This window comes from Trachypithecus francoisi, unplaced genomic scaffold (genome assembly GCF_009764315.1).
Source record: "Trachypithecus francoisi isolate TF-2019V2 unplaced genomic scaffold, Tfra_2.0 Lachesis_group15, whole genome shotgun sequence".
Classification (NCBI taxonomy): domain Eukaryota; kingdom Metazoa; phylum Chordata; class Mammalia; order Primates; family Cercopithecidae; genus Trachypithecus; species Trachypithecus francoisi.
The window spans coordinates 23,224,901-23,249,263 of NW_022681460.1; the positions used below are offsets into that span (position 1 = coordinate 23,224,901).

Below are 24,363 nucleotides of genomic sequence, written 5' to 3' on the forward strand. Positions count from 1 at the left end.
AATGTACCTCAGGATGGTACTACCTGCTCCCCAGTGGAACTTCCATGAAGTTCCTACCCCTGCCTGTCAAAATTCCTACGCTTCTGAAATTCCTGCCCCATTGCTGTCCTCCTTTGTCCGAGGTTTATCATTCTCTTCATTCAGGTTGTGACCTCCTCACTCAGTCACCTTATCTATTCCTGCAAGGAATTCCTCCACAGCACATCCAGGCACATCCGGGTGACTCCACTCCATGACAATGACACATCACACATACTGACTGGATATGCCTTTCCTTCCTAGACTGTTATGTCCCTCACCATCTTATTGTCCTGGCCCATAGTCATCACCTAACATGCAAAATAATGATGGCAAGAAAATAAGAAGGAAAAGAATAAGAATAAAAATTTAAAATCAATACATCTGACCATAGTGAGAATAAATCATGGGTGTCATCATTTTCTGGGCCATTTCTAAGGCTACAGAATTCTCCCCTCATTCCTCAAATTCCAGCTCATATTGGTCTGTATATAAATGAATCCATACAAATCTACTGCAGAAGGCATTTAAAAAATAATCAACAGAAAAATAGTGAGATCACCTTCATTGGAAAAGAAATTGAGTGTTTTTTTTTACTGACTATAAATCTTGACCTAATTATTAAACAAAACCTTCATATTAAAATAAATTCAGCCTACAACTCAAGTAAAACATATCTGAACCATGCTGAAAACTGATATTACCATAAGAGAAAAAGAATTATTATCAAAGGTGAAAACAACAAACCTTTTTTTCTCAAGGGAGGCTCCTCTACTTCTCCTAGACCAAGATTGAAACAAAAAATTAGAAAATATTTTAACATAGAGTAAGACATCATTATTTCCCCCTTTCTTTGTTCATTTAAAAAACTATTAGTTTTAACAATCATAGTCTTTAAATTACTTTGCTTCCCAAATTCCAGTTTTTAAGTATAAACTTTGTTTATATACATTTATATAAGATTGTTTCATTTTTATGAATTCAATAAAATTATGGCAGTGATCCAAATTATACATTATAGGTTATATATCATGTTAATTTCAATTCTCTATTGTTCATCTTGAACTCTTACTGGGGCCAAAGCAAATATAAATTCAGGAAAAGTTATAAAACTACTCTAATAATAAAAGCTTTCCTGGTAGTCAAGGTTGAATACATGATTTCTGATGACTAAGACTGATCCTAAAAAATGTTATCTAATAGATGGAATCATAATGCTTTGTTTTTTTCATACCCATTCAATGGCAGTTTTTATGTGGTTTGAGTTGGCTATTTCCTTTTATTCATTTATATTTGTAAGAGAGCTCAGAGGTTAGTTGCATAATTGTTAGGACATTAGAATGTGCCCTTCTATTCTACACCACCATTTGGTTCAATAAATTTACTCTTTTGATTGTACTTTTAGTAAGATTGCTTTCTGCTATTTGACTATAAATGTGACATGTGTATAAAACACTTACATGTATTTTTAGTTTTACTGTTTTTATTTTAATCTTCCTAGAGATAAACTTGAAAAATAACTACTATTTTTTCCAAAGAATCATATAAATATGAGTTTGTATTGTGGTTTTATAGTAGTGCATAATGAGACTCTCTTTGCTGTAATGCTACATTAATATTAGCATTTAATGTTGACATCTTTACCATAATGGCAGATAAGCTATAAGATAAAAATCAAATAAAGACCAATTTACTGTGTTTGGCAGCCTGTTGATATGCTTTTAGCAGTGAGAAGTGTATTCATTTTGTTTTAGCTTGCCCCAAGGGCTCATTTGAATGTGAACTGAGGCAAGCCACTATAATACATATCTAATATTGGTCCTAGCAGTTAGATATGTCTCTATGTTCTTTGTACCTTTATCAGTGTCTTCATCACCATCATCTTCTTCATCAGCTTCAGATGAGATTATGTCGGACAACAAAGAAAAGAAGCCATAGATCCAGTCCGTGGTTTCCTCTACAGCATCATGTACAAGTTTTAAAGGATCCGAGCCAATCTTGGCAATAGAGCTTGCTAAAAGTAATGAAAAGAAAGAAAGAAAAAAATTGCAATCATTTCCAAAGAACTTAAGAAAAGCTGTTTCTACTGATTTGTTCTTTTGACACAATGAATATGTCAATTTCAACATTCTAAATATCTCCTGGCTACCATTTTTTGCTCAGAAATAGAAACTTTATCTTGCTATAATATGCATGCATGCCAAGAAAGAAAATGCCTTTGGGAAGTTTATAATCCAAATAAGAGTTAACACAGGAAAAAAATTAGGCATGAATTAAAATAATGTGTATTTATGTTACCCAGATTGCAAATAAACCCTGTGTTATGGATGTTCAGGAATGGAAGAAATCATTTCGGCCCATATTGTATGGGACAGCATTATAGAAAAGATGACTCTGTAAGTTTTCAGACAAATAACAAGTTCTGCAAGTTGACTAAGGTAGTTGTGGCAAAATTAAGACTGATAGGCCTATTTATTCTAATTTGTGATACCACAGGAAGAATCTGGAATAGTCAAGTTAGTGATCATATCAAGCTCTAGTTGGAATAGATTGTATTTATGTGTTAGTCATCCCTGTACATTAAATTAAAAAGTATTCGAACTGCTAGTAACTTCAATGGATAGAATCTATAAGTCTTCCCTTTTCTATGTCCTAGGAGATATAAAATGTTTGTGAAATGAAAGATTGAATCATAAAAAATGCAGGTAAATGATTAGGAATTTCCAAAATTTTGTTTTTCTAATCATATGAAAACTGCTCTGAAGAGGCAAGCATAGCCTTTAGGATGTGATTACAGAGGGGATCTATCTAGAACTATGGTATAAATTGCCTCTGATTTTTTATCCATCTGTAATTAAATTTTAGAGCTATGTTTTCCTTAATTTTATTTTTTTTTTTGTTTTTTTTTTGTTTTTTTTTTGAGACGGAGTCTCGCTCTGTGGCCCAGGCTGGAGTGCAGTGGCTGGATCTCAGCTCACTGCAAGCTCCGCCTCCTGGGTTTACGCCATTCTCCTGCCTCAGCCTCCCGAGTAGCTGGGACTACAGGCGCCCGCCACCTCGCCCGGCTAGTTTTTTTTTTTTTTGTATTTTTTAGTAGAGACGGGGTTTCACCGTGTTAGCCAGGATGGTCTCGATCTCCTGACCTCGTGATCCGCCCGTCTCGGCCTCCCAAAGTGCTGGGATTACAGGCTTGAGCCACCGCGCCCGGCCGTTTTCCTTAATTTTAAAAACTATTTTAGCTTTTCAGAAATTCTTCTCTGCTTGATATATTTAAGAGATGAGAATTATATCAATGTATTATATTATCTAAAGGTTAAGTACGTAAAATTAGACTTTTACTCTGATTGACATAGGAAGTTATTGGAAGATTTGAGCAGAAAGATGAAGTGATTTGACTTCCTTTGCTGTGCTGAAGATTGAAAGGGTGCCAGGCTGGAAACAGGAAGACAAATATGAAGCCAACTGAAATAATCCAAGAGAAAGATGATGGTGATTTCTATCAGGGTGGTAACAGTGTGTGTGGTGAGATACAACCAGATTCTGAATGTATTTCAAAGACAGAATTAATAGTAGATGCTTCCAGTGTGGTTGTGATGTGACAGAAATTCAGGATAACTTCTAGGGTTTTGGTGTGAGAAACTGGAAGGAAGGAAATGCCCTGAGCTGGGGGAGGACTGGAGAGAAACAAGATTCTTGTTGGGTGCGGGTGGGGTTGGGAGTAGAAAAGTAGCTGAGTTTTAGACTTTCAAAATTTGAGTTGCCTATTAGATACTTACATCAAGATGTAGACATTTGTATAATGCAATGTGATGTAGAAAAGAGGAGTTCTACCTGAAAACAGAAACTTAAGAATCCAACAGAAGACAGAAGGTATCAAAGCCATAACAATGAGTGAGATCACCAAGGAAGCTGACCCAGAGACACTTAAACAAATGTCAGGGAGATAAGTCAGAGAGATAGGAAGAAGCCTGCAATGGATTCTGAGGGGACATGACGGAGAGAGTGACAGGCAGAGCAGGAGTGAGCAAGAAAGAGAGAGGAAGAAGGAACCAAGAAGGTGTAATTCAGTAGAGGCAGTGAGTATATTTTTCTGTCTATGACAGAGATTGAGTAATACTAGAAGAGGAACTAGGATCATAGTGAGTTTTTCTGTTTTTACCATTGTTCAAATAGGAAGAATGTACCATGGTTTATACTGATGGGAAGATCTCATAGAGACGGGAAAATTATATGAAAGAGAGTATTTCTGGGGAAATTTTTTAATTTTTAATTTTATATTCCATTCTGAGGGATTCATGGAGCACACAGACCATTCAGTGACCCCTGGTATAAAATGCTGCTCTCTGGGAAGCCTGTCTCCATGACTCATTGATAATGTACTGTCACTCTTTGCACCCCATTTTACTACATTCCAGAGAGTTTCATGTGAGCAAGAAATGGCCATTTGAATGGTGAGATTAAACCTTAGACAAAGGAAATGAAATATAATTTTATAATTGCAATTGAGGATTTTAAAAGAATCATATGTAAGGAACTGGATTGTCCTGGCACCACTAAAGGCATTTTTAGCACTGGTATATTTTATACCTAATGGAAAAATCTGCAAATGAGATTTTTATGATGAGAATAGATTGAGACTATTTCTCCATTTCCCTTCTTTCTAAGTGTTAACTGAAGAGCTTAACAATAAAATCCAACAAAATTGAAATCAGTTTAATTATCCTTATGCTTAAATGCACTATATGTACTTTGCAGACACATATATATTGCCTGGCTCTAAAATAGTCAAAGCAGGCTATTTTTATGAAGTTATCATTGCTAGCTTGAGATCAGCTTCTGATTTTCTGATTTTCAGCCATGTGGACCACTTCTTCCGAAACCTAAACACACACACATACACACACACACACACTTAAATAAGACAGTAGTCCTGAAGTTGATTCTTATTATCTCTTTCAGACCTCACATCCAAATTCAGATCATATCAATGGAAAAAAATATTATTCAATGCAAACTAAAAATTTTATTGATGTCTTTTTTTAAGGAGATACTTAGGTAATTTTACTTTCTTAGCTTTCATGTTTCCCTAAGTTTAATTGCATACATGACAGTGATGATCATCTTAAAAATAATAGTCAGACACCATTATAAAAACTTTACATGTATTAACTCACATTTTCTTCTCAATAACCCAGTGATGTAGGTATATCATTTTCTACCTTTTTGTAAAACATAGGAAAACTAAGGCACAGATAATTTAAATAAGATGCCTCAGGTTACATAGCTAGTAAGTGATGGAGCCACATTTTACACCCACTTTAAGCCACCAAAACAAGATTCTTAACTATTGTGCTATATGCTGTCAAAACAAAAAAACATAAAATCACAATTGGTTCTAGGGTCATGTTTTGGGTGGGGAGATTTTAGAAGGGGTTTTCTTGCTCTTAAAAGGAAGAACAAAGACTTTGCTGCATGGGAACAAAAAAGCTTGCAGCTGCTGCAGTCATCTTGTAACCATGAGAACAGTAGCTGGCTCTTTGAGAAAGGCAAGGATTAAAACTGGAAAAAAAAAAATGAGTCCACGATGACATTGCTAAGGACTTGAAGTATCCTATGTTGAAATCACCCTACCTTCAGCACTTCTGTTATATGAGATAAGAAACGTTTCTCAGTGTTCAAGTCATTCTTAATTGTATCCAAGGTTTCTTACAGAAAAAATATACCACTGAATGCCGGGAAAACTGCTTTAGGTTACTTGTGGTCAGTAATTGGATTCTGGGCACTGATGAAAGAGTGCCAAGAGAGACAAGAGAGGCCAAGAAAAGTTTAAAGTTAAATAAGATTTTTATTTGTCCCCTGGTTTTGAAGCTAAACTATGCACATACTTAAGTTTCTAAATGGGACTATACAAGAAAAATAATCATTTTTTCAGCTTTCCTTCTAAAAAATCAAGTCCATAATTTCACTGTTATCTTTGGCCATCAGTCTCAGAGTCTGTGGGTAATATTTGACCCTTCTTTATTTTTCATATCCTGAGAAACATCAGCAAACAATGGTTACAAGCTTGGGCTCTGAGTTCAGACTGATAGCATTCAAGTTCAAGCTTCCTACCCAGTGCTGTGCCAACTATATTGAAACAAAAGGAGAAACAGTAATAATCAGTCTGCCTTTATTTAAAATGTGGATATTTTTGTCATCATAGATTTTTGCATTAATTTTGAAAATTTAAATTCTGCATGAAAATATTTATTTCAATTTTTGAGTGTTTTGGAGGACTCCAATTTTGTACCCATGGTACTTCACTCACTTTTCTCTAGTCCTGGTACTTTCCCAACCTATTAGCTCTATGGTATTGAAAAGATTAACTTTTGCCACGTCTATAAAAGTTAGCAATGCCTTGCTTTTCCAAAGTCACTATTCTAAATCAAGACCTCAACCCTCTAGTGCCTGTTATTCCTCTATTCAACCTCTCTGTACTCCAATTTGTAACATATTCAGTTAGTGGGAAAAAGGATAAAGTACTCCGTGCTTCCATTTGCTGAACCATAAAATGACAAAAAAAAAAAAAATAATAAGTCTGCATAAGGATCTTATGCCTAATACATGAGATAATATAGACAATTCAAATGGTACAATGCCTGGTAATTAGTAAACATCAATATGAAGAAATAAGCAAGATTGTCTGTTGAATGACCAAAATGTTCTTCTGAGCTTGCCAGCCAGAACTAATAACTTCCCCTTCGCTCAACAAGGAGGCCTGTGTATTAACTCAATTTCTCCCAAAGTCTTCAAGTGCTATACAACTGGTGTTTCCAGCATTCCCTGATGCACTTGGCACCTAAACTCTGACTGCACAGCACTCAAACTCAAAAGATTAACCCCAACCTTAATGCTACCCCTCATGCTTTCCTTCAAAGGAAAGAACAAGTAAGAGGTGGAATCTCTAGATTTGCTCATCTGCATCTGTCTGAGCCACTCCACAGGAAGGCAAGAAAACAGGGGTCCCAGGAATCTTCTGCCCTTCTGCCCATGACTCTGCTTGCACCAGATGGCACTTCTTGGTGTTCACTTACGCACAGTATACATAAACTTTTTGGTGTAAAGCATGTGTATTAGTCCGTTTTCACACTGCTGATAAAGATATATGCGAGACTGGGTAATTTATAAAGATAGAGAGTTATAATGGACTCACAGTTCCACTTTGCTGAGGAGGCCTCACAGTCATGATGGAAGGTGAAAGGCATATCTTATATGGCGGCCAGCAAGAGAAAATGAGAGCCAAGTCAAAGGGGAAATCCCTTATAAAACCATCACATCTCAGGAAACTTATTCACTACCACAAGAACAGTATGGGGGAAACTGCCCCCTATGATTCAATTATCTCCCACTGGGTCCCTCCCACAACATGTGGGAATTATGGGAGCTATAATTCAAGATGATATTTGGGTGGGGCACTACCAAACGATATCAGCATATAGGGCAGAACATATGATTTAATAAATGTTAGATAATTATCAGTTTAAATTTCATGACCATTTAACTCAAACATACAACAACACTCCATAAATGCAGGTTGCTATAAATATTAGCATGAGATCACTTAGTCACTACTCCCTCATAGCCAAGCTTGGTAAGGTCCATGAAATCCAAAGACTGTTTTCATTGGAATTCATGAAACAACTAATGCTTGCCCCTGACCTCCCAGAAAATATTCAGATCCAAATATTTGGAACTAAATTGAGGTAAGGGTTTTTTATAATGTCATGAATGCTACCCAAACCAGGGACAAGTAAACTTGGTATATGTTGCTGTATGTACCTTCTGTATGGTAGTACTCAGGATGAGGTTGGCTAATCAAAACAGAGATTTCTCTTTCACAACAATTATTGAGCACTGATTATGTACAATATTCTAAGTGTAATATATAATTGATATCTAGATGGTTCTAATTTTGGTATGTGAGGAAAGTTATTTCAAAATACATAGAGATAATTTTCTAGACCTACAGAAATAATGTTAAGTGACTAGTTTTTCTCCCTTTCTGCAAATATGTATATGAATACTTTTGCTTCTGTTGGTGAAATTTTTATCAAGTTAAGAAAAATTTTAGCATATTATGTGTCATTTAATATGCCCTGAGTTACATGTCATTTTTTGCTTAAATTCGTGTGAAATTACTTAGTCTTTGTCTTGAAGGTAAACAAATTTCCTCAGAACTTTCCCAGTGCCAAATGAAACTTCAGATGTGTTTCCTCATTCCCGTCCCACAGCCTCAGATGAGAAGAAAGGAAAAACAGATAGGAAAACAAAACAAAAATGTTCTTTAAAATCTGAAGTGGTGGGTCGGTATATGCATAAAACAATGCTGTCTCCACTAAGTTAATAGGTTTCTTGGACTCAGAAATGTAGCTCAGAGAATACAAAGGCTTATGAAACAGTTTGGGCTCAAGGTCTGGCATTATTTGTAATAGTCAACTATTTCCTAAGGATGTAGGGTAGAAATGCTCATTTATTTCTAAGCAGAATTCATTGGAAACAAAAAGTATTTTTTTTTCCAAAAAAAAGTGAATTTAATACTCTTCTGAGACTTTGGGTCCTGGAGTTTTCAGCATCAACAATACTAGGCACAGGTATTTATGAATAAACAAAAATATGTGCCCATACATTGACAGTGAAATTTAGTGTCTTCATTGACTTGATGTTTACTCAAGACGTTATACTTTAGAGCTTTTTAAGTCCAAACAATTTCTCATAAATTGGGCCACTTGTCCTTGGTATGTTTGATTGACTTCAATGATGTTAGAACTGCCATTTTTAATTATTGTCATCACAGGGGAAGGGGTTTCAACCTCTTAGAGCCAAATGCCTTTTATTCTCCCATGAATGTATTGCTTTCTTATTTTCTGTTTTATTTCAAATTGAAAGTAAAGACAAAATTAGAGACATAAGTAAAACATCCAAAAACGTTTATTGCAACACCTTTATTCCTCTGTATTTAACCCCTAAGATGAGTTTATATCCTGCCAGTGGAGGTTTCTAAATGTATAGTACCGGAATTACACATTTTCCTATTATTTTTTCTTGAAAAATGCAGGAAGGATGGCTATATTTGTATAAATTGCTTCAGTTCCAGAAGCAACACTTGATATTTTGGCATCTGATAAGCCACTTTTGTTGTAACCAAAATAGTAATAATTTATAGTCCTAAAACTATGTTTTAAAAATAGATTTTCCACACAGAAGCATTTTAAGAGAGGCTCATTTTTTGAGATCCTCTTTTCATATTCACTTATATTGACTCTTTAAAATTATTTATATTAAAGGATTAATTCAGGAAGACCTGGCTAACTGATAGCAATTTGAGAGGAACAAAGATAAAATTAATAATGAAATGCAGAGGTGGAAGCCAATGAAAATTGAATCCAGTTACTGTGCTATATTCTTTGCATTTGATAATTTTGTTTACAGTATATAAGATCCTCACATGGACAAAAATGTGGAATAAAAGTTATGCTGTAAAATTTTCTTGAAACTAAATATGTACGTTAAAATGAATTTTTTATTTAACACTTTATGATTTAGCAAGATATAGAAATATTGAATAATTTGATTTCAGACTGAGTAATCAGATTGTGAAATCAATTATGAGATGCTTCAATGTAGCACCTTTCAGATGCTTTTGTAAAGAGAAAAGTACGAGGAAACCTCATTTTCATATATTTAAATGCCTTACTTTAAAAATAAGTGAATACTTTGCTATTGCCATACTTAGGAATAAATGTTCTATCTTAAAAATAGAACATTTAAATACTTGTATACGGTCATCTGAACAATAAATCAAAATTATGTAAGTGATTTAACCTCAAAATTAAGTGTCTGAATAGATTTTCATTCAATGAGATTTTTAACATAGAGACCATATACATAGATTGAAATTCTCTGGAGTCTCTTATCTTTACTCTCAATGAACACTCCTCAAAACATGATGACATTAAAAGTTGAGTTAATACAAACACCACATGTTCTCACTCATAGGTGTGAATTGAACAGTGAGAACACTTGGACACAGGAAGGGAACATCACACACCGGGCCCTGTCGTGGGATTGGGGGAGGGTGGAGGGATAGCATTAGGAGGTATACCTAATGTAAATGATGAGTTAACAGGTGCAGCACACCAACATGTTTTGAGGAATGTTCGTGTGCACAACGTGCAGGTTTGTTACATATGTATACATGTGACGTTGTGCACATGTACTCTAGAACTTAAAGTATAATTTAAAAAATTGGGTTAATAAAATACCCATGGTGCTTCTAATATTAACCTCACTTGGAGGATTGATTTTACAAAAATTCTAATTGCAATATAATTTTTTCCTCTTCTTTTTTCCTGTTCAGTCTCTTTCTTTCCTCCTCCTCCTCTTCCTTCTTCCTTCTTCTTCTTCTTCTTTTTCTTTTCTCTCTCTAACTCTCACTCATTCTCTCTCCTTATGATTTCTGGATAATACCAATATTAGACTAAAATGACCAGTCTATCCCTCTCCTTTAGTGAGTTCCATGATCTAAATGTCTGTGCCCCCACAAAAATCCGTATGTTGACATCCAAATACCAAAGTGATAGTGTCAGGCTTCTGAGCCCAAGCTAAGCCATCATATCCCCTGTGACCTGCACATACATATCCAGATGACCAGTTCTTGCCTTAACTGATGACATTCCACCACAAAAGAAGTGAAAATGGCCGGTCCCTACCTTAACCGATGACATTACCTTGTGAAATTCCTTCTCCTGGCTCATCCTGGCTCGAAAGCTCCCCGACTGAGCACCTCGTGACCCCCACCCCTGCCCACCAGAGAACAACCGCCCTTTGACTATAATTTTCCTTTACCTACCCAAATCTTATAAAATGGCCCCACCCCATCTGCCTTCGCTGACTCTCTTTTCGGACTCAGCCCACCTGCACCCAGGTGAAATAAACAGCCCTGTTGCTCACACAAAGCCTGTTTGGTGGTCTCTTCACACGGACTTGAGTGAAATGTGAAGTTTGGTGCTGTGACTCAGATCGGGGACCTCCCTTGAGATCAATCCCCTATCCTGTTACTGTTTGCTCTGTGAGAAAGATCCACCTACGACCTCTGGTCTTCAGACTAACCAGCCCAAGGAACATCTCACCAATTTTAAATTGGGTAAGCGGCCTCCTTTTACTCTCTTTTCCAACCTCTCTCACTATCCCTCAACCTCTTTCTCCTTTCAATCTTGGAGCCACACTCCCATCTCTCCCATCTCTTAATTTCAGTTCCTTTCCTTTTCTGGTAGAGACAAAGGAGATGCGTTTTATCCGTAAACCCAAAACTCTGGCGCCGGTCACGGACTCAGGAGGACAGTCTTCCCTTCATGTTTAATCACGCGAGGACACCTGCTTAATTATTCACCCATGTTTCAGAGTTGTCTCACCACGCAGGGACGCCTGCCTTGGTCCTTCACCCTTAGCGTCAAGCACCGCTTTTCTGGGGGGGGGCAAGCACCCCCCAACCCCTTCTCTCTCTGTCTCTACCCCTTCTCCACTTTCCTGGGGGGTAAGCACCCTCCACCCCTTCTCTCCCTGTCTCTATTCTCTCTTTCCTCTGGACTTGCCTCCTTCACTATGGGCAACTTTCCACCCTCCATTCCTCCCTTTTCTCCCTTAGCCTGTGTTCTCAAAGCCTTAAAACCTCTTCAACTCACATCTGACCTAAAACCTAAATGCCTTATTTTCTTCTTCAATGCCACTTGACCCCAATACAAACTAGACAGTTGTTCCAAATAGTCAGAAAATGGCACTTTCGGTTTTTCCATCCCACAAGACCTAAATAATTCTCGTCATAAAATGGGCAAGTGGTCTGAGGTGCCCAACATACAGGCATTCTTTTACACATCAGTACCTCCCTAGTTTCTGTTCCCAATGCAACTCTTCCCAAATCTTCCTTCTTTTCCTCCTGCCTGTCCCCTCGGTCCCAACCCCAAGCGTCTCTGAGTCTTTCCTCTTTCCAATCTTCCTTTTATATAGACCCGTCTGACCTCTCCCCTCCTCCCCAGGCTGCTCATCGCCAGGCCAAGCTAGGTCTCAATTCTTCCTCAGCCTCCGCTCCTCCACCCTATAATCCTTTTATCACCACCCCTCCTCACACCTGATCTGGCTTACAGTTTTGTTCCACAACTAGCCCTCCTCCACCTGCCCAGCAATTTCCTCTTAAAAAGGTGGCTGGAGCTAAAGGCACAATCAAGGTTAATGCTCCTTTTTCTTTATCCCAAATCAGTTAGTGTTTACGTTCTTTTTCATCAAATATGAAAAACCCAGCCCAGTTCATGGCTTGTTTGGCAGCAACCCCGAGACGCTTTACAGCCCTAGACCCTAAAAGGTCAATAGGCTGTCTTAATATACATGTTATTACCCAATCCGCTCCCAATATTAAATAAAACTCCAAAAATTAAATTCCGGCCCTCAAAACCCAAAACAGAACTTAATTAACCTTGCCTTCAAGGTGTACAGTAATAGAGTAGAGGCAGCCAAGTAGCAATGCATTTCTGAGTTGCAGTTCCTTGCCTCCACTGTGAGACAAACCTCAGCCACATCTCCAGCACACAAGAACGCCAAACCCTGAACCACAGCTGCCAGGGGTTCCTCCAGAACCTCCTCCCCCAAGAGCTTGCTATAAGTGCCAGAAATCTGGCCACTGGGCCAAGGAATGCCCGCAGCCCAGGATTCCTCCTAAGCCGTGTCCCATCTGTGCAGGACCCCACTGGAAATCGGACTGGCCAACTCACCCAGCAGCCACTCCCAGAGCCCCTGGAACTCTGGCCCAAGGCTCTCAGACTCCTTCCCAGATCTTCTTGGCTTAGCGGTTGAAGACTGACACTGCCCAATTGCCTCGGAAGCCCCATGGACCATCACAGACACTTTGGGTAACTCTCACAGTAGGGGTAAGTCCGTCCCCTTCTTAATCAATACGGAGGCTACCCACTCCACATTACCTTCTTTTCAAGGGCCTGTTTCCCTTGCCTCCATAATGTTGCGGGTATGGAAGGCCAGGCTTCTAAACCTCTTAAAACTCCCCTACTCTGGTGCCAACTTGGACAGCATTCTTTTATGCACTCTTTTTTAGTTATCCCCACCTGCCCAGTTCCTTTATTAGGCTGAGACATTTTAACCAAATTATCTGCTTCCCTGACTATTATTGGACTACAGCCATATCTCATTGCCACCCTTCTTCCCAACCCAAAGCCCCCTTGGCATCTTCCCCTTGTATCTCCCCACCTTAAACCACAAGTATAGGACACCTCTACTCCCTTCTTGGTGACTGATCATGCACCTCTCACCATCCCATTAATACCTAATCACCCGTACCCTGCTCAATGTCACTATCCCATCCCACAGTATGCTTTAAAAGGATAAATACCTGTTATCACTCATCTGCTACAGCATGGCCTTTTAAAGCCTATAAACTCCCCTTACAATTCCCCCATTTTACCTGTCCTAAAACCGAACAAGTCTTACAGGTTAGTTCAGGATCTCCACCTTATCAACCAAATTGTTTTGCCTATCCACCCCATGGTGCCAAACCATATACTCTCCTCAATACCTCCATCCACAACCCATTATTCTGTTCTGGATCTCAAACATGCTTTCTTTACTATTCCTTTGCACTCTTCATCCCAGCCTCTCTTCGCTTTCACTTGGACTGACCCTGACACCCATCAGGCTCAGCAAATTACCGGGGCTGTACTGCTGCAAATCTTCACAGGCAGCCCCATTACTTCAGTCAAGTCAGAATTCTTACACAAGAGCCAGGACCACACCGTGTAGACTTTCTGTCCAAACAACTTGACCTTACTGTTTTAACCTAGCCCTCATGTCTGTGTACAGTGGCTGCCGCTGCTTTTTTTTTTTTTTTTTTTTTTGAGACAGGGTCTCGCCCAGGCTGGGGTGCAGTGGCCGGATCTCAGCTCACTGCAAGCTCCGCCTCCCGGGTTTACGCCATTCTCCTGCCTCAGCCTCCAGAGTAGCTGGGACTACAGGCGCCCACCACCTCGCCCGGCTAGTTTTTTGTATTTTTTAGTAGAGACAGGGTTTCACCGCGTTAGCCAGGATGGTCTCGATCTGCTGACCTGATCCGCCCGTCTCGGCCTCCCAAAGTGCTGGGATTACACGCTTGAGCCACCGCGCCCGGCCTGCTTTAATACTTTTGGAGGACCTCAAAATCACAAACTATGCTCAACTCACTCTCTACGGTTCTCATAACTTCCAAAACCTATTTTCTTCCTCACACCTGATGCATATACCTTCTGCCCCTCTCCACTACCTCTCAGCAAGCCAAACTCATTGCCTTAACTAGGGCCTTCACTCTTGCAAAGGGACTACATGTCAATATTTATACTGACTAAATATGCCGTCCATATCCTGCACCACCATCTGTTATATGGGCAGAAAGAAATTTCCTCACTATGCAAGGGTCCTCCATCATTAATGCCTCTTTAATAAAAATGCTTCTCAAAGCCAATTTACTTCCAAAGGAAGCTGTAGTCATTTAGTGCAAAGGCCATCAGAAGGCATCAGATCCCATCGCTTAGGACAATGCCTATGCTGGTAAGGTCGCTAAAAATGCAGCCATCAAAAGACATCAGATCCCATCGATCAGGACAATGCTTATGCTGATAAGGTAACTAAAAAAACAGCTAGCGTTTCAACTACTAGTCCTCACAGCGGCTTTTCTCCTTCTCATCTGGTCACTCCCACCCACTCCCCCACTGAAACTTCCACCTATCAATATCTTCCCACATAAGGCAAATGGTTCTTGGACCAAGGAAAACATCCCCTTCCAGCCTCACAGGCCCATTCTATTCTGTCATCATTTCATAACCTCTTCCATGTAGGTTACAAGCCGCTAGTCTGCCTCTTAGAACCTCTCATTTCCTTTCCATCGTGGAAATCTATCCTCAAGGAAATCACTTCTCAGTGTTCCATCTGCTATTCTAGGGATTGTTCAGGCCCTCTCCCTTCCCTACACACCAAACTCAGGGATTTGTCCCTGCCCAGGACTTTACTCACATGCCTTGAGTCAGAAAAGTAAAATAACTCTTGGTCTGGGTAGACACTTTCACTGGATGGGCAGAGGCCTTTCCCACAGGGTCTGAGAAGGCCACCGTGGTCATTTCTTCTCTTCTGTCAGACATAATTCCTTGGTTTGGCCTTCCCACCTCCATACAGTCCAATAGTGAACCAGCCTTTATTAGTCAAATCACCCAAGCAGTTTTTCAGGCTCTAGGAATTCAGTGAAATCTTTATATACCTCACCGTCCTCAATCTTCAGGAAAGGTAGAATGAACTAATGGTCTTTTTAAAACATACCTCACCAAGCTCAGCCACCAACTTAAAAAGGACTGGACGATACTTTTACCGCTTTCCCTTCTCAGAATTTGGGCCTGTCCTTGGAATGCTACAGGGTACAGCCCATTTGAGCTCCTGTATGGACATTCCTTTTTATTAGGCCCCAGTCTCATTCCAGACACCAGCCCAACTTAAACTGCACCCCAAAAACTTGGGTAGAGCCTAAAAACTCACCAACCAAGCAAGTAATGATGCTGAACCACCTTGGGCACTCTCTAATTGGATGTCCTGGGTTCTCCCAATTCTTAGTCCTTTAATACCTGTTTTTCTCCTTCTCTTATTCCGTTTAGTTTTTCAGTTCATACAAAACCGTATCCCAGCCATCACCAATAATTCTATATGACAAATATTTCTTCTAACAACCCCACAATATCACCCCTTACCACAAAATCTTCCTTCAGCTTAATCTCTCCCACTCCAGGTTCCCACGCCGCCCCTAATCCTGCTTGAAGCTGTGCTGAGAAACATTGCCCATTATCTCTCTATACCACCCCCAAAATATTTTCACCATCCCAACACTTTACCACTATTTTGTTTTATATTTCTTATTAATATAAGAGGACAGGAATGTCAGGCCTCTGAGCCCAAGCTAAGCCATCATATCCCCTGTGGCCTGCACATAGACATCAGATGGCCAGTTCCTGCCTTAACTGATGACATTCCACCACAAAAGAAGTGAAAATGGCCGGTCCCTGCCTTAACTGATGACATTACCTTGTGAAATTCCTTCTCCTGGCTCATTCTGGCTCAAAAGCTCCCCCACTGAGCACCTCGTGACCCCCACCCTTGACCGCCAGAGAACAACTGCCCTTTGACTATAATTTTCCTTTACCTCCCCAAATCTTATAAAATGGCCCCATCCCATCTGCCTTCGCTGACTCTCTTTTCAGACTCAGCACCCCCTGCACCCAGGTGAAATAAACAGCCTTGTTGCTCACAGAAAGCCTGTTTGGTGGTCTCTTCACAGTGATGTGAGTGAACTGTGCAAGATAGTTTTTGGAGTTGTGGCCTTTGGAGGCAATTAGGTCCTGAGGGCAGAGACCTCACAAACAGAATCAGTGCCCTTATAAAAGAGGCCTAACAGAGCTCACCCCTTCCATGATGTGAGGACACAGCAAGAAGCCTATGAGCTAGAAAGTTGGCTCTCACCAGATAGCAAAACTGCTGGCAATTTGATCTGGAATTTCCCAGCCACTAGAATTGTGAGAAATAAATGTCTGTTTATAAGCTATCCAGTTTATGGTATTTTGTTATATCAGCAAAAGAGACTAAGAGAGTGAGACACATGCAAAAAAATAAAATAAAATAAAGGGTAGGATGCAAAACTCCTGAAGTACATTGGATTCTAAAACATAAAATCCATTTGATTTGCAATTTTGAAAAAATAAAATACTTGCATCTGCAAGTATTGTTGGATATTTAGATGCTTTTAAACCAAAGGAAAAGCTAAGATCCTGATTTAAAAGCACTTTTGGTGAGCTAATTGTTTTATTGACTGCAGAAGGAAATGACTGTCACTTTGCTAATCTACATTTGAATAGTCATAGTGTAGCTCCAATCCTTGCTTTTCAATATCTGAGGCATGGGCATTTTCCCTCTGCTTTAAAAAACTTTCTCAATTGAAATTTTTCCACACTCATCTTTACTATTAACTTACTTCAGTAGTTTAGAAATGTGCACTTGTGTGGGACCTAATGAAATTAAACGCAAGCTTCCCCAGTTACAATTATGTGGTTATTTCAGTATATCATAGTTTATGGTAATGTAAAACTAAGTTACTCTTGCTGTTACTCAACTGTTACTTCTTGAGGCAAAAGGAACATTACTGAATACAAATAGATGTATATTTCACCTCTCTTACTCAATATGACCCCAATCAACCAACTTTTTTACCAGCAAAATTGTGTGACAGATGTTTAAACCTGGACTATTTCCAGCTAACTGGAGCTAGACCTATGTCAAATAATGGGCACTTTATATTTCAAAGCAAAATTAAAAAATATCTCAGGCTTCTTTTACCCCTGTCAAGTATCCACATGAAAATTAGGGCATCATATTATACTTTTATTAATAAATATAAATAAAAGGTGTGACTATTGAATTTGCTTTTCTCTTCTAAAAAAAAGCCCATGTTAAATATAAACAAGATTTGAATCTATGCATATAATAAGAAATGGGAACACATGGTTTTCGTAGGTTTATAGATTTCCATAGATTTGTTTCCAAGCTAAGATTCAACAGAAATAATTTTCTGGTAGCATAAAAGTCAAAATATTTTACTACTCCAGTTGGATGATTTACTTAGATCACTGTATTATAAATTTAACAGATTAGTGGAGAGGAGATACTACAGCAATTAACATATTCTGACTAATTATTTAATACATATTTGTTTAATGAAGTTGAGGTTTCGTTTTAGAAACTTTGTTTTTTGTGGGCTTTTATTTTATTTTTATTTTTATTTTTATTTTTATTTTTTTGAGATAGGGTCTCACTCTGTCACCTAGGCTTGAGTGCAGTGGCACAATCTCAACTCAGTACAACCTCCACCTCCTGGGCTCAAGTGATTCTGCCATCTCAGGCTCCTGCCTTTATTAAAACAATAATAAAAACAATATCTGGTTTTACCACAATTTCAAAAGAGAATTTTAAGACTAAAAATGTAGGAACAATATAGTCTAAGAATTAAGAACACTTCTTAAAAATGAATACATTTTTCTGTATCTTTTTCCTCATTTCATGAAGAATCAATATACTTTCTATTAGAGTCTGGGAAATATTGAATTATAGAACTCTTTGTTTCCTTCAGGTACTTATAGATAGACTGAAGTTGGGTAGTAAAATGCATCTTTTTAGGTGTAATGACCAAGAGAACCAAATAGGCCTGGGGCAGCGAGCAGAAAATATGGGATTTGAGATAAGACTTGAATCAGAATAAGAAACACACAAAATGTGCTTCTTGAAAACTCAGTACACATGAGAGTTGATAGAGTCCTAAATGTTGCATTTAGTATTTCAGTCTTCCATGTTTCCTAAAAAGTAATAACATATTCGTGTGTGTGTGTGTGTGTGTGTGTGTGTGTAAAAAAATTAAATGTTAAATTTGTACTTTCTGACTGACTTTGGGCCTTCCCTAAATGATTTTACTCTGCTAAACTCATAGCCTGACAAACAGTGCACCTGCTTAACTGGGCTAAGTGCCAAGAAAAGAAAAAAAGTCAGGAAAATTAATTTCCAAGAGCAGTAGATAAATGGCACACCTCATTAGAAAATCTATTTAAAAGGCACATTAGGAGATGTCTGCAAGACTTTTCATAAGAAATTGATGGTTCCTACCATTATATCCTTGCTGGCTCTCTTCTCAGATTACGGATCTTACTTCCTGGTAATAAGATTCAAATTCAAGTTACGTTTAATGAGTCTCTCCTATGTGCCAGGCACGTATGTTTTACATAGATTATTGTATTTAATTCTTACAATATTGGTTTGAAATAAATATATTTTGTGGAATGCTTGCAAAAATTACCAAATGCGCTTTGAGACACGCTGGTACAACCATATAATGGTGTTTTTCTCTTATGGATGAGGACGCTAATGAATGATGATCCTTGTTCTTAGGAAGGAGGAGATTTACCACACTCTATTGCTGTACATTCTGACCTAGAGGAAAATCATCAACATCCACTAATACCTTAGTTTGTAGTCATTTCTTTATAAATCCTATTTGTTTGCACTATTGATTGTTTAGAGAGAAAGTTGTCACTTCATAAATAAAGCAAAAGAAATGTGTAAGAAATTTCAACCAAAGCCTACAAATTCAGGCCCCAAAAGATCAGAATACATTATCAAGACACCCCTTCATTTTCTGAGAGGGTGGTCTCTCTGGCTGAGTCTGTGGAAGCTTGGAGGGAAGATCTCCAGCAGCCTTTGTAACTCCCTAGCCTCAATTACTAAGAGAGCAATGTTCCTCTGTCCCCCCACTCCCCCACTTACAGTTTCCAAAGACATTCTTCTTTGAGGAGGGAACTGGGTGAGGGAAGAAGGGACAAGATGGAGGAAGGTAAACAAGAAGGCACCGCCCCTGTTGCTTCCAGGTTCTTCCTCACCAACTTTCCTGCGCGCAGGAAAATGCAGCCCGCACCCAGGAAGATGCAGGTCAACTGAGCATGCACCAGGTGATATCAATCCCAAGAGATCGAAACTTACCGGGCCACGCCTATGGAGACGCCCCTATTACGCCCTTATCCCGCCCACTGCCCGCCCCCTTCCAGTACCAATGCATAAAAGTCCGCTGCCGCCAGGAGCTAGTGTGACTTCTTCGGCCCCACCCAAGAGCGCCGGCGGGACTTTCCTGGCCCCCGTACCTGAGGACCAGGGAACCACGCCGGAGAGTGTGTGCATATTTGCAATAAAGTGCTGCAGCTTTCTTATGTACTTTGGCCTCATGTTTAATTACTTAGCTCTCCTAAATTAAGTTACATTAAATTAAGACAAGAACTAAAGTCAATGTGGATAACAGAGCGATCATACGTCTTGGTTTGTGTCTGATGTCCTGAGGTAAATCTTAATCGCTCTCCATTTCACTCTCACAAGTATCCTCTTTCAGCTGTTAGATGATATTGTGGTCCTATATGAAGATTGTGTACACTGTCAAAGCGGTAAGCTGGAACTATCTTCCCAGAATTCCCTTATATGTATGTTTTCAGGTAACAGTTGGAGACAAGACATTTTTGCAAGTTTTGGAAGGCACAAATGTGGCAATAATGAAGCCATTATTTATTGTCTGAAGTTGGTGTAGGGCAGGTGCTTTTGCAGCTCACGCTCATGATCCCAAAGAGTCCAGCTGCCCTTGTTGTGTGGCAACAGCCGCCACATCTCCAGCTCGCACTGGGCTGGCTCCTTCAGCATCTCCAAATCCTGGCCAGGTGCACGTGCAGTTCCGTGGGGGAAAGGCATCAATTTATCCTGCAGCTCATCCGCATAATTGTAATTTGTGGTGGTGAGAGACAAACAAGTCTTCCAGTTTGTTCTTGTCAGTTTCAGTTTGTCCCAATTCCCTCCCATTCTATCCATCTTCCCTTCCCAATTTCCACCGTGACTGCTTTCCACTCAACACCAGATGCACTGCAACAGCCTTACACAGATTAATCAGTTACCATGAATTCATAAATGACGTAATAAACCCTTATTCTGTGTAATTCAGAGTAGCGTTGAGCTATTGTGTCAAACATTGACAGATATACATAGTATTGTTTGAACATTATTTGGATGTTACACTAAGTAAGAAATGTGGTGTAGGTGAAATATCTTTTCCAGTCTGTTTATTTGGTGCCCTAAAATTTGTCTCATTGGATGAAAAGAATCAAAGTCAAAAATTTTGCAGAATACAAAGCAAGATGTTATCCCCATTTCAGGGGTAAGAAAATGTAAGTTCCTAGACATGTTAGCTTGTGGGTTCATAGAGTTGAACAATGAACCCAAATCATCTAAATGATGCACAAATAAAAGCCAATTCTGCATGTCCCCCACTAGTAGCAAATATATGCATCAATCAGACAGAATTCTGAAAATAGGGATTTGTAAATGTTGCCCAGAAGAGAATTGTTCTTCTCAATCCCGTACAGTATGTGCTTATGAAAACAGATTTTCATTTCTTTGTGAACAACCTTTTCATGGCTTCACAGCATTTACCTACTTTTCTAAACTTCCAGAGAGTAACTGACAGCTGCCCTGACTTTCTGACCTTCCAGATCATTTCCAGCTTATTTCTTTTCCCACTAGCCTTGTTTTGTAAATACTAACAATTACATATTTCAAAGATTATCAGATAGTACAAAAGATTCATCATGATAATACTAATCCCTAGCAAAAGTTTGAATTGTCTATCAAAATTAACATTGAATATGATAGTTTAATTTACATTTTGAAGCTGTTGTTGAAACCATAATTTATATAGTTCTTTCATTTTTATAATACACATATTTCAAGAACTGCGTATAAATCAAATATTTGTAAAGTTAGCAACGTACAAATGTACTACAGAAATTATCATTGAAAGGAATTTGTTCTTATTTTATAAAATGCACAGCTACCTATAATTAGATTTTTAGATTAGATTACTTAAATATAAGGCATATTTATAGTTCACAGTAGAGCTTCCATTGGAGCACTGCAATTAAGTCCTATGGACAATGCCTATGTTACTGGCATTTCATCTGATAGGGAAATACTTCAGTCAATGCAAGCTCAAGGGAAATGAAATTTTGTAGAGTAAGGTAACCAAGTGTCTTTTACTTAAAACTCTAGGTCTTACTTTACATTATAGACATTTCAACTGTGTATCTTTTAAGAGCCTCTATTACACAGTAAACTATATATTGCCCATTTATGTTAAGCCTGCAGCCATGCAGAGTGCAAGAGGAATGCCCCAATGAGGAATCTGTGTGGGTGGATCCTCCAAAAACACATTTCCCTTCTGCACTGCCCTAGTAGAGGTTCTCTGTTCGGGCTCTCCCACTGCATCAAGCATCTGCCTGAGCACCCAGGCTTTCCCATGCATTCTCTGAAATCTAGATGGAGGCTGCCAAGCCTCTTTAACTCTTGCACTCTGCATGGCTGCAGGCTTAACATCACATGAAAGCCACCAAGGCCTATGGCTTGTGCCCTCTGGAGTGGGAGCCTGATCTGCACCTGGGGCCTTTTAAGCCACAGCTGGACCCAGAGCAGCCAGAATGTAGGCAGCACTCTTCTGAGGCTGGCCAGGGCAGTGGGGCCCTAAGCCTGACCCAGGAAACCCTTCTTACCTCCTAGACCTCTGGGCCTATGGTGGGAAAGCCTGTTGCAAAGGTCTCCGAAATGCTTTCAAGGCCCTTTTCCCATCTTCTTGGCTATCAGGACGTGGCTTCTTTTTAGTTATGCACATTTCTCTAGCAAGTGGTTTCTCCACAGCCTGCTTGAATTCCTCTCTCAAAAAACACTGTTTCTTTCTTTGTCACTTGACTAGGCTGCAAATTTTCCAAATTTTTATACTCTACATCCCCTTTAAAGATAAGTTCCACTTTAAGTCATTTTCTTTGTTCCCACATCTTTGAATAGGTTGTTAGTTAGAGGCAGCCAGGCTACATCTTAAATGTTTTGCTGCTTAGATATTTCTTCCAGCAGATACACTAGGTCATTACTCTCAGATCCACACTTCTACAGATCCCTAGGGCATGAACAGAATGCAGCCAAGATCTTTGCTAAGGCTTAACGTGCATCACCTTTGATCCAGTCTCCAATACATTCCTCGTTTCCATCTGAGACCTCGTCAGCTTGTACTTCATTGTTCATATCACTATCAGCATTTTGATCTCAACCATTTAACCAGTCACTAAGAAGTTTCAATCTTTCCTTCCTCTTCCTATCTTCTGAGCAATCCAAACTCTTTGAACCTCTGCCCATTACCCAGTTCCAAAGTTGCTTCTACATTTTCTGGTATCTTTATAGCAATACCCCACTACTGGTGCCAATTTTCTGTATTAAGCTGTTCTTGCATTGCTATAAAGAAATACTTAAGACTGGGTAATTTATAAACAAAAGAGGTTTAATTGGCTCACAGTTATGCAGGCTGTACAGGAAGAATGATGTTTGTGTCTTGGATTCTGGGAGGACTTCAGGAAGCTTGCAATAATAGTGGAAGGAGAAGAGAGAGGAGCAGGCATGTCATATGGTCAGAGAAGAAGCAAGAGGCAGAGAGTGGAAGGGGAAGGTGCCACACACTTAAATAACCAGTCGTGAGAACTCACTATTGTGAGGACAGCACCAAGGGGACAGCACCAAACCATTCACTAAAAAATTCATCCCCATGATCCAGTCACCTCCTGCCAGGCCCATGTCCAACACTGGGGATTACAATTCATCATGAGATTAGAGGGGACACATATGCAAACTATATCACACTTTTATGCCAATAAACCCAAATAAAAGAGTTCTATATTTTCATGATTTTATATTGTATTTCTTCTTGACATCTCTGGCACAGCCATTTCCTGACGCAAAGAGTAAACATTTGATAAGTAATTGTTGAATGAGTAAAATTCCATAATGAGAAATAGGAGAACCCTGACTATGTAGAATACAATTAATAGTATTTATAGTGTCTGGGTCCTACAGATTCTCCTCCTGTTGGAGAAAGAAAAAAGGGGAGGGGAGAGTACATATGAAAGTACACATTAAAAGATTAATGAAATGTTTTTGCTTATGGTAAAAAAAAGTAATAAGAATAAGTTAACTCATCAATAGTCATTTAACATTTACTGAGCACTTGGCTGATTCCTTTCCTTAAGGAGCTCACAGTCAATACAGGGTGTCATATGTGAAAATAGATAAATACAGTTTAAAATATGAAAAATATCACTGAACAAAAAATGAACAATTACATGTAATTTTGTGAAAAATTCTATTTTCAGGAACTCGAAATAGGATGGCTTGGTAGGAGAAGCAAAGAGTTTGTCTGCAAGTACGCTTAGGACCAGATGACAGCGGGGCTTAAAAATGCTTTCAAATATTTTCCATTTGTCCAAAATTCGTTTGGTTTTATATTGCCAAGTGTAAAACCTACAAATTATTCCTTATTACTGCTTGATAAAGTACCAGTTCCAAATGAATTCTTCACCCAAGCTTTTTAACTATGATCTTGATGAACTGCAACATTCAGCCTTTGTTCAGCTCTTGCAAATAAGGATATCAATTTCATTGGAAATCAATAAGTACCCCAGACAAAGAAAGAGAACAGGAGGAAAAGGAGAAGAATGAAACAGATTTCAGTGATCCTCAAGCACATTTGTGAGGTGCTTTCTTTCTCACACTAAGACGAAAGAGAAACCAAACAAGAATTGGAGGGGACACGGTTTCTTTCCATTTGAATTAATTTTAATTTTAAAGCCA

The 24,363-nt window shown here is 39.0% G+C and overlaps 1 protein-coding gene across 2 annotated transcripts in view; it reads right to left on the reverse strand.

Moving 5' to 3' along the window:
- Nucleotides 1–24,363, reverse strand: part of TRDN (triadin) — a 431,045-nt gene that overhangs the window by 337,614 nt on the left and 69,068 nt on the right. For both annotated transcript variants that reach the window (XM_033234448.1, XM_033234447.1), the window contains exons 3-4: nucleotides 1,874–2,032; nucleotides 766–798 (exon numbers count right to left, since the gene is read on the reverse strand). In XM_033234448.1, the coding sequence (XP_033090339.1) occupies nucleotides 766–798; nucleotides 1,874–2,032 (192 nt within the window). The remainder of the gene's footprint in view (nucleotides 1–765; nucleotides 799–1,873; nucleotides 2,033–24,363) is intronic.